This window comes from Ischnura elegans, chromosome 2 (genome assembly GCF_921293095.1).
Source record: "Ischnura elegans chromosome 2, ioIscEleg1.1, whole genome shotgun sequence".
Classification (NCBI taxonomy): domain Eukaryota; kingdom Metazoa; phylum Arthropoda; class Insecta; order Odonata; family Coenagrionidae; genus Ischnura; species Ischnura elegans.
In genome coordinates, this window is record NC_060247.1 from 1778787 (window position 1) to 1790840 (window position 12054).

At 40.8% G+C, this 12054-nt stretch overlaps 1 protein-coding gene across 3 annotated transcripts in view; it reads left to right on the forward strand.

Annotated features, from left to right (window-relative positions):
- The window catches only part of LOC124153322 (putative fatty acyl-CoA reductase CG5065), a 341130-nt gene that overhangs the window by 277861 nt on the left and 51215 nt on the right, over nt 1-12054 (forward strand). For all 3 annotated transcript variants that reach the window (XM_046526419.1, XM_046526420.1, XM_046526417.1), the window contains one exon: nt 9476-9829. In XM_046526419.1, the coding sequence (XP_046382375.1) occupies nt 9515-9829 (315 nt within the window). In that variant the 5' untranslated portion in view covers nt 9476-9514. The remainder of the gene's footprint in view (nt 1-9475; nt 9830-12054) is intronic.

The following is a 12054-nucleotide window of genomic DNA, read 5'->3' on the forward strand; positions in this document are numbered from 1 at the left end:
ATTCCGTGCAATCGAATGTGATGGCCTTTCCTTGCCATTATGGCTCACTTTATCCTTGACTCTTGCCGCAGTTCATCGTTTGTCTTAAGCATCAGGGCCGGCCTTAGGGCAGGGCGACCGGGGCGAACGCCCCGGGCCCCGCGCTTTGGGGGGCCCCGCGTTCGTGAAAAAAAAATTAAAATATAAGATAGTTTTGAAAACGCAATTTCAACTATTACTGTATTGTTAAGTCCGTGCTAGACAAAAAATAATTTTATGAAAAAGGAATAATAATGCAGTAATTTTTATTGTGCAATTGCGTTTGTAACATACTTAGCCAGAGAGTGGTTGGGATTCAAAATGCTCGAGTTTGTAGATGGGGTATAGAGTTTAATATTTTAAGTGAAGGGCCCGCACTGAAGGTTCGCCCCTAGCCCCGCACCTGCTAGGGCCGTCCCTGTTAAGCATTTCCGCTTGGAAGAAGGTAAGGGGAGTGTGATTTCTTTGCTTGATAATGAAGTCCATTTTAAGATTGCGATGCCATAAACAGGCGACGCCAAATCATCCCTTACCGATGATAACTATGAAATAATTGGAGAAATCATAAATGCCATCACTTGATGTGCTCACGACTCACGTCAGTTGCGGTAACTGGTGTTCGGGCGACAATTTCTTTCTTGAAAATGGCGGAATGTAGTCCGGGGAGTTTAATGGATGAGGAAGAAGTGGAATTTAGACTAATACCGTTCCGTTATTCTTTATGAGAAATATTTTCACCTCTCAATGCCAGAATTAGCCTCGCACGGATACACATTATTTTGCGCGCCGCAAGGCGCGTTCATAGCCGTACCGGTAAACCATGTTCACCACAACCAGCCAGATTACAGTAGAATATTTCTTTTGCGCATTTGTTTGAGTTCGTGAATGTTTGCGTTAACAGAAGCTTACATACTAAACAGATGGCTTAATTAAATAACAGAATTTTTTTTTACATAGATAAAGAGCACATTTATTTAAGACAATAATAATTTTTTTTATTTGGACTTTGTTTTGTTTTATTTTTTTATTTTATTTTTTTATTATTTATTTTTAATATTTTTAAACATTTCATTATTATATTTTTTTTAATGTTCTTTTCTTTTTGACTTATTATCTTTTTTTTCTGGTTTTGTCTCTTTTGATGGAATAGTTATTAGTTAATATATTTTCTTTTTTTTTTTTTGCAGTCCAGTAACATAACATTTGACACAAGTTTATTACAGTAATAACCAATACTTTAAATCTAGAAGAAGGAAAGACGCAGAATTGTCGGTGGTTGAGATATTCCTTGATAAATAGAATGTCAGAAGGAGGGAATTGGAGGAGTTGGAGTTTGTAAAGTAAGCCGTGATGCCATACTCTATCAAATGCTCTGGCAACGTCTAAAAATACTGCATCTGTGGTGAGAGAGCGGTTGAAACCATGGCTAATTTTCTCCACTAGGCGGAGAATTTGATGTGGAGCAGACATTTTGCGGCGAAAGCCAAGCTGATCTGGTCTGATGATATTTTGTTTTGAAGCAAAAGCTTCGAGACGGCGAAGGATAATAATTTCCAGAATTTTTGATAAGTTGGAGAGAAGAGAGATTGGGCGACAGTTACCTGGGATTTTGGGGTCTTTACCTGGTTTAGGGAGGAGAATAACCTTGGCTTGCTTCCAGGCAGCAGGAATAAATGGGAGGGAATAGCAGTGATTGAAGAGATCAGTGATTAGTGAGAGAAAATTTTGAGAACGGCTGGCGAATTTTAGTTGGGAGTTTGTAATTTTGTCAAGTCCGGGGGCTTTTTTGATTGACAGAGAATTTAGTAAGAGTCGGACTTCAGAAGGTTCAGCAATTTCAGTAAATGATGAAGAAGAGGGAAGATTTTTAAGAAAAGATGAGACTTTGGGTTCGATCGGAGAAACGGAAGAATCGAGGGACATCGTTTTTTGAAGGTGATCAGCTTGGATCTCCGCTTTTTGAGAAGGATCAAAAATAAGTACATTATTAACTGTGATGGGATGAAATGGATTTTTTTCTGTTCTTTTTAAAGCTCTGATGGTACGCCAGATGGTACGCCAGCCTCGCACGGAATTTCGCAGAGCTTTTACGTGATGCCAAATTTCGTGTTCGTTCGTTCGTGCATATGCTGTAATGCATAAATTCAATTATTCCGTTGAGTAAATATTTACCAGATTTTCACGATTAGATATGATGCCCTGTGGTTATTGATCCTTAGGTTAAGGGGAGTTGAGTTTTTGCCTATATAAAAGGAGGGACAGTGTTGACATTGAATGAGATAATACTACATTCTTGGAAGTGCAGGAAGCCGCAGGGGGTGGTGGTAGACATGCACCTCCTCTCACTTTGCGTCCCTCCCGGTGGCGAAACATTCGGCCACTCATCGGCGACAAATCAATGATTGCTACAATGTATCAGTTTTGGCCTCCCTTCCCCCCACAGACCACCCACTCAAACTTAATTCCATCGAATTAACGTACATATGGCTATTTAAAAGATGTGTCGCACGTAGTTATAAGTATCCGCGAGGTTTCATGGCTTTGAAAAGTAACTCCCCCGTGCCGAAGAACGTCCCTTGGAGTAAATGAGAGAGAAAACGGCCCTGAGCAGCGCTTTCACTGCATTAAAAGAAGCGATTCATGGAAAGTAACGCTCATCGTACAATTAACTACGGCACGGCAACATCATCCAGAACATAGTTGGGATTAACGATTTAGTAAACTGAAATTGATCGAGCAAAATGTATTTAACTATTTGATGTAATTGTTACTTTTCATTGAAGGTAACTTGTAACTTTTATTCGTTCAAATTTTACGTAAACGAATTCAATCCTAACTTCATTCAATATAATTCGATAAATTTTGGTGAATGTCGGTCTGCTCGAAACTTATGCAACAGAAAAATGGGAAAAGAATTCGGTGTCTCCGAATGCAGCCTATTAGGCATGGGCGGTAATTGAAAAAGTACCGGTCTTTTTGTGATGAGTATTAAAAAGCAATAATAGTACTCTCCCGGTAGTACCGGCGAAAAAATACCGATATACCGGTACTTTCATAATTGACGAAATATGTTAATAAGTTGAGATATAACGCTTGTCTTACCCTAATTATCCGGTATTTCGGCGAATTAGCGTAACATACAGAAAGAATACACTGTAAAAAACATTAACAGGATTTTTTACGAAAATTTATCCGAAAAATACATGAAGGCTAGATCTCCAATAGTGAGAAGGGTGATAGCGATGAATTTTTCAAAGGCAATGATTTTTGTGCATAACATTAAATTTTGGCGTATATGAAGTGTGAATTCTCTCGGAAACTCTATCAGATGACTTGTTTTCCTAAAGCCACCGGTTTTTGTCGGACTCGAGACCAACATTAGAACGTCTTCTGCCGAGAACTTATAATGAAAAGTCTTCTTATTCACAGAGCTTACGTTGTGTGTCTGAGATTACCAATAGAAAAAGCTCCTCGAATGTTAAGACATTTAATTTTATGATTTTACACAACAAGAATCGGTGTTAGTTATGGCTAAAATACTGCTATCGGATAAAATTTGACGAGTAGGTCGCTGTTATATTTATTTCAGAGAAAGAAATACGTATGTGAAGTTTGATAACTTTGACTTTTCTTTCCTTATTTGAGTAAATAAATATCTTTTATATCAATAATGATAACGCTTGTCTCGAACTCACAGTTTTGTAAAAGTACCGTTAAATGATGAGAAAACAAGACAGAAACTAATGAGGGAGGACACATCTTAATAATTAAGAAGCAAAATTAATTTGTCTTATTTTGATGGTGCACTTGATTGGTTGTATTAAAAAAAACGAGAAACGGATGAACATTATTAATACATTAAAAAAGTTGATGACCATTGTAAACAAGCTTAGCCTATAACATAAGCATCGCTATTTTTCAGTCTCTTCCTACTTTGATCAACTTTATGTGTGCTTAAATACAAGTTGCGCACTTATTGCATAAGTCTGCATCTACTTTTTCTTGTCTTTTGTTATGATTTCTTGAGAAATATCCTTGACATTAATTAAATCAACACTTCTTGCTGAAAGCCATTGTGAATTGATGTTTATTTCTTGGAAATGGCCAAGGAAGTTGTCATTACATAGTATATTTACAACTTCCTTGGAAATGGCCTACTGCGCTTAATTTATTATCAACACACAATTTTTTAAGTAGCTGGGTAGTTGATTGATAACACATAAGATGGCAGCGCCGTCGAAGTACCGGTATTTCTAGTGCCGATACTCCGGTAGTACCGCTAAAAAATACTGGCCGGTACTACCGAAATAGAAATAAAATAGTACCAGGTACTACCAAATACCGGTATTTTTTGCCCATGCCAACAACCTATGTAGCAGGGCAGTTTTAAGAGAATTGTGTTCGTACAAGTTACTTTTTACCAAGATAAACTTTAGCTTAAATCAGTCACTTTTTTGGTAACTTACCTAACTCTGACCCAGAACATTTTGGAAGGAAAGTGTCTACATATCTAAGGAGAATCCTACACAATTGAGGGATTCGATGCACTATACTTATAATAACTTAGCTTATCCTCCCCCCCCCCCCCCACCTCCAACCCCCGCTATCTTACTCATTGCTAGTTTTTCATACTTTTCAAGGTCATTCGCATCCTACCATCTTCGACAAATTATTCATAAAAAAACCGTGCTTTTCCAACGACAAGGCTATGTTTTCGAGACCTGAAGTGAGAATGGGAGAGGGGTTGTGATTCTTTCCGCTGCTGCGCCGTGAGTTACCCGGACGACGGCGTTCAAGTCCATCTGCTGACTGAGCGAGACACGGGCGACATAAGCGGCGCATTTGAGAAAGCTAGGCCGCGTTACACAACGGAACTACCATGTGAAAGTTACGAGGAATCCGTGCTCTTATGCGACTCGAGGCATTTCCGTAGTGGGCGGGTATCGATCTCGGTCTTCTTTACGCCTCCTGTTGTGCGATCGGTGACCTCATTCTTCGCATTTTGATGAGCATAACCGTCTCGGAGTGTCAATAGAGGGCAGTGCTATTCGGTTATCCCACTGGTAATCCACACACCACTCAACCGCTCCCCAATTATTTATCTGATTTTAATTTTTTATTTTACACCACTTGTAGCTTGCCCACCTTATAATCATCTCTTTTTCTTATACCTTAGTTTAAATGGTATCAATAATGAGAGGTGATTCTTATAGGGTTTCCCTCTCTCAACACAATATTGCTTAGCAATTTCAGATGGAGCGAAAGCAGCACAGGGGCCAACACCCAAGTGCCCTTAGGTTATCTTCATTGTACGTACGTACATAAAAGAGGATGTCTGTTTGTCTGCCCCCAATGCGTTCCATGCGGCTGCATGGATTGGGGCCATTAGTGCATCTACTGCTGCCGAAGCCCGTGGTTATACTTCCCTTTGCGTCCTTTTCTCATCACCAAATCCTGCAAGTACGCTCAGCGTCGCCTAGTACCCATCCCCCGCCCTCTGCTGACATAACATTATCACCTTCCGATAACATCCCCATTCAATGTGCCATATTTTTTTTGTCTTTGTGCGATCCGTGTGCGAAGACTTCCAGCTCCCACACTGCCTTTTCTCGCAACTTCAAAGTTCACAGGTAAATAAATGGCCCACGAATGTCCTTGCTGTCCTTCTAACCGCACATTCCGACAAATCGTGTTTCCCTTACTTACTATCTTTCATATTTTCCATTGAGAGGTCAATATGACCACGCATTCCGAATGCTAAGTTGTCCCCTCTCTGGTTACTTACCTTCCCGAGCGGCGCCGGGCGGCCGGCTAGTATAAAACAAAGACACCATGATTTCTGATAATTTTACTAATTATATACATACATTCACAAATAAATTCATAGGGTAGAAAGAAAGGGCTCGGAACACACATTAGAAAATGGACGAAGACAACGGTAGGTACTATGGAAGCTTGAAAAAGCCAAAAAATCAGAGGGTAAAAATGCGGCCTCACCGGGACACCAGACCCTCCCGGTTGCCGGCCGCGATAAATGCACATGTATATAATTTGAATCTCTGCGTGTGAGTGTTTACTTGTGGCCTCTCATGGCATTTATATGCGACGGAATATCACTGCATAGCGTGGCGTGAGTGCGATACCATAAGTAGGTACAATTTCCTCGTTTCCTCGTTAGGGCGGATCAAGGGGATCTGGGTGTTCCGGGAGGGCGGTTCACTTGCACACACCTTCCAGTGATAACGCCTCTGGAGTCTGATATGCGCACACTAAAGGCGATAGGCGATTATCATGAGAAATTGATTGTTAATGCAGTGAAATTACCAAATCAATTACAATCTTTTCCATTTTTCCTGAAATTCCAGAAATTCATTACTTGGTATTAAAATTTAACTGCAACTGCCACGAATCGCAACATGCTTGGATAGCCGCAAGGGTCTAGGCACGTGCTCTACCCTTTCATCCGGAGAGGTCCCGAGATTGAACCCCGGTGTTTTAGATGGACTGCCGGCTAATAGTTATACCGCACCTACCCTCTGCACTCGTCTCCACTCCACCTCCCAGAGTGCTGGCAGCGAATAAATGAGACGAAGACACTGAACGAATACTGCTTTAGTAACTAAATCATGGACCAAGGACTGCAACCACACGCCTTTGAGAGATACCAAACCTCTTCCAACTTCAAGTTCTAAAATTTGCACTTACGGATGAGGAAATTTCCATAGAGTCAACGAAGCCATAATTTAACTGTTAAAACGGCTAATTATTCATTTAAGTTCTCACGCAGCGGATAAAATTAGACGATCATTTTTCAATTGTGCTTAAAGTTCATCGTGCTGTTCCAGAAACTCTTTGCGGGCAGTGTGGAGAAGATTCCCGATCAGAATTAGACCCCCACGACAGTGTCCGAAGTGCACATGGTGGAAGGGCAAGGGGGGGGGGGGGGCAAGAGGAATCTTCAGTTAAATGCATCGTCGAGCACAACAGCGCCAACGACGGAAAAGAAGGGAACGTTGCATAAGCGGAAAAACTTTCTCCCCACTGGTAGGATGGAGATGCACTCCAACGATGGATTGATATTGGACTGACCTAGAAGCCATGCACAAAGTCACCCAAGAGAAAGGAGGAAAGATTGTTCGAGCTAATAATTCATTGTAACACTGCGTAACGGACTATTAGTTTTCCATTTATTGCTAACGGATTTCTAATAATACAATTTTCACTTTGATTAGAAGGGACGTAATCAAAGCCTAAGTCAATTCAAATGGCCTAATTATATTGAAATTCATTTCGAAAGAAAATAGGAAGTGAAAATTGTGACATTACTAACTTTTTTTGATAAAGTTAACTTTGAAGCCCATTTATATCTATTTAAAGTTTCACCTAATTTCAATATAAATTACCTAAAATAGTCTTCTCAGATTCATTCCATACCACTGGTTTTACGCTGCTTAATGGAGCATTTATATTTCTTAGGTCTCCTGAATTTGTTCACTGTATACAAAATACTTATAAAATCACCCCAAAAAATTAATTAGAAACTTCTATGTCTGAAAAAATCATAGTTGAGCAAATATTGTGAAATTTTCGTCATTTTACAATAACAGTGTTGGCCTTCGTATTCCTTCGCGTGGAAACGTACAGGTTTTACTCTTTATAGACACACATTTTTTGATGAAAATTTCTCCGAATTCCCACCGGGTGTGGTATTGGGTTAATTGTGGTCCCGAGAAATTTTTCATCAATCTATGCGCCGGGAAAACCTAAAATTTTACATCGTACGCCTCTACGGGGACGAGATGCAGCGCAGCATTCGTCGGGAGAATTAACCCAATACCAATTAACCCGGTGGGAATCCCGAGAAATTGTTCATCAATGTAATCGCCGGGAAAACCTAAAATTTTACACAAATTTCTTGATTCCGGCGCTAAATTTGCAGATTGTTCTAAAAAACGCTCTTATGCAAAAGTGCATGCCGACTGAGAGCATTTGAATTCCGGAAGCGGATCAGAGTCACAAAGCACTCCTCCTCGGAATGAGACAAAACGGGAGAAATATCGGGAAAATCTTTATCCGTCAATTATGCCATGGAAATAAAAACGGTGTTTAGCAATGACGAAAATACTTCAATTCATGTAGACTAAAAATGCGAAATTCAGGCGATGGCCATCGTAAGTAAGTTTCAAATTGGTAGCAGCAAAAGATACTACGTAATTTAATTGGCGAGAAATATAACCAAGTTTTTCACAGAACATGATAATTAGCTAATAAAACTTACGTAATTCATCCCATGTTGAAAGGCCAATCTTCTACAAAATATAGTTTCCAAATGTTTCTTCTTGCTGCCGCGAGCGTCATTGATGATGAGTTAGGAGCGATTATCACGCTGGGGCGCTCAATTCAAATCAAATAGGTGGAAATGTTTTAATTCAACACGAGGAGCACAACATTTGAGAATTCATTTAGAGCTTTCCATTGAAAGTGACGGAGACGGGATGAGCCTCGCTGACCTTTCCCTGGAACAACTTCGCACGCACAATAATTGAATGGACCCCGAGTGACGACTTTATATTGCCTCCATTAGGGACATTGGCATGTCCTTTTTAGCGTCCAAAAGATGCGTAGAGCTTACTTGCGTCGTATCTCTAATCATATGAGCTCATACATTCTGATTTTATGCGTTCACCTCTGAAACTCCATCTGGGTGCAATTCCTCTCAAAGGAAGACTCGCCACTAAGATATATGAGGGCCCATTTGACCAGCCTCGAGTGTTTGTTGGAAAAAATATCTCAAACAACAAAAAAGCGCACAATACACCTCATTGGTTAAGCCCTTGGTGCAATCTCCTTGGCCTTTGAACGATCATTCCCGCTTATCCATTGATGCTTAATCTACGGCAATTAGAGGCATAACCGAACACAAGTTACACTCACCATGACCTACATGAACATGAGCTAAATTCTAGTGTACATATTGTCAATCCGACTCGACCCGTGGTATTAATAACATATTTGTCGCACGCTTTCATCTTGGCATTTTTAGAAAACGCAGAGTAAACCCTCCTGAAAATTTTCCTCTATCTGAGGAATGAAAATTTTACCACATTTTCTCTCCCAACCAAAATTTTAATATTTGAGATACAGCGGAGTCCCTCGAATGTGATGAGGTGACTGAAGGATTTTCGACGAGTCCGGATATCGGGGAAGGCGTAAATATAAGAAAAAGTGAAAGTTTTTGAACAGTATCATTGCATTCAACATTTTAAATGCAAAACAGTAAAACCGCGATGTGGTCGTGTGGGATGCGGCGTTGTCGTTTGTCGTGCGATCGGTTTTCGTGTCATTCTTCGGCGAGTTCGTTGGACTCTACTGCGCAAGCTAATATCAAGGGTCCCCTATAAAATGTCAAAGTGAGGTGTGAAGCGAGTGATGACGATGGCTGTGTTTCTTCTTCCAGGCGCCCGAGTCGCCGTCGCAAGCCCAGCTGCGCCGAGCGATGACGGAGGTCGGGGGCCGGGCGGGGATCGATGTCTCGCCCGCCCCTGCCGCCACCCCTGCCGCCGCCAACGCCGCCGCCGCTGCCTCCGGGGGCGGGGCGGGGGCGGGGTCGGTGGGGGCGGCGGGGGGGGCCATCCGCGCCTTCTTCCGCGAGCGGTGTATCCTGGTGACCGGAGCCACGGGCTTCATGGGCAAGGTGCTCGTGGAGAAGCTGCTGCGATCCTGTCCCGAGGTGAGGACCATCTACCTGCTGGTGCGGCCCAAACGGGGCAACGACGTCCGCACCCGGCTGGACGAGCTGCTCAACGCCTCGGTGAGTCACACACCCCTAAAGTCTCATCAATTATTCAACGTTCATCTATTAAATTGATTCTTTATCGAAAGCATTTCACTCGCCAACTGTTTTCTTTTCCCCTTACGAGACAGAGGTTTCCATTACGATGGAAATGGCTCTCGATGACTGCGCCACATTTGCCCGTCGCCAAATAGGTCTCTGGACAAAATTGTAATACCCCTTCAAATATTAACTAAAAATCGTAAACTATAGTGAAATTGTCATTAATGCCTATTTAACGCAATTATTTCACGTATTTTCTTAAGAATTTACAAAAGAAATGGCCGTAACAATTCCACAAACACACCTACTTCAAATCGTAATTCCATTGGCCAGCCGGAAAGTGACGTCAGCTCATGCAATCGTGTGGGAAATATTTTTTTATTTTAATTTTTACTTTATTTTATTTTATTCCCAAACCTCCGAATACAGCTCTCATAGGCCATTTTAAATCGGGGTATTCAAGAAATTCAACAATGAAACGTACACGAACAACCATGCCCTGGATAAGGGAAAGTTACCCAGGCGGGACTCGAACCCGCGACCTCATGTTTGGCTGACGAGGATTTTACCCCGTCGCCACCGAGGCCGGCGTTGGGGGGCGTTGCGCATTGTGATCAAATTTCTCGGTTTATTTAACGACTTTAAGTAAGGTTTTATTTCTTACATACCTTTTGGAGGTTTTATGGTAAAAAACAAACGCCACGGGACCTCGCTTCCCCAAGGCTGACTCCAGAAACTTGCCGAAAATTACAACGGCAGCAGTGTTTACTTACATAAGCAACAGTAATTGCCACATGCATGCTGAAAACCGGGGAGTTAAGATGCATAGGTATGGAAATATAATATTGCTGGCTCTTGTAAAATACATATTAAATGTGTTTATGAAATTTAACAATGAAATTCCATTTGTTAGGATCGTACGAGAAGATTGCGCTGACGACGCCATTGGCTGTGTGCAAATTATTCTCCTCCAGGTTCTTTGGTGGAAGAGATACTGCCACAACCTTGGAAAACCCTCAAATCTTCACGAACTTTGAGATTTATTTACATTTTTCACACTACCAACCTTTGTCCTTATCCTTTATTCAGCTCGCCTGTACAGTGTTAATGGTAGTTTTGTGCTTTCGTGAATAAATGCATTGAAAATTTAACAATTATCACTTCCTCCAACTACCTTTGCCAGCCGTCCGCTTTTCCTTTACTAAGTAATTTTTCGTATTAAATTAATTATTCCTATTAAACAGTAACAAAAAATTGGTTACTGTTTCGGTTGATCTTGTGATGTGTATTTCTGTGACTTTCTTGGGTTAAGAATTTAGCCATGTGTTTTTGTTGTGCCTAGTGTCTTAATTAGGGCTCCCAAACGTACATTTAACATTTCAGATGAACAATTGTCTAATTTTTTTTAGGGACCGGTTCTTTGATAATAATATGTCAGGCAGTATGCCGTTTAGCGATAAATTTATGATGATGAGGACGCAAGTAACTTCTTTTTAATCTAATAGACCTAATAAAATACGACCGCTTGCAGACGACAGCAACGCATATTCAATTCCTTCTAACGGCGAAGTTTTGTGTACATGGAATTGCTAACTGGCTGTCAATAAAATTTAAAGGCTATAAATTCGCTTCTTAGTGCTGAATTTAAGTTTAAGTGAAACATCTTTTCACTGGTGAAGATAATTATAGGTCAAATCTGATAAACATTGTGTTAATATTAGAATTCAATATCTTCATTCGTTCGCATTCGTGGGCACTTTCTCATCCAAACCATCTTTATTCTACGTCTTGGGGGAACGTATGAAAATATTTATTTGGAGCATTTCTAGTCGTATTTCTGCACTTAGGCGCAATAAGGTACTTGAAGCTACGCTTCGGCATATCGAGGAATAACTACGACACGAAAAATACAGCGTAATAACCACAATATCTCCAATGTAAACTTTAATCATGTGCACGGTCGAGGTGGTTAAGAACAACACTATTGCATGAGCTGACGTCATTCAAGATGGCGGCGGTGCGAATAACGTTTTTCTTTGATGGCTTGTAAGAGGTATTTTAAATGCTCATAATAAAAAATAGATGACTTTACAGCCACATCGTTACAACTTTTAGCTTAATTATTACACCTACTTTTTAGAAACATCTTTACCTAAATAGGTGTTCAGAGACCGATTGCACCGAAATGCGTAGAAAAGATA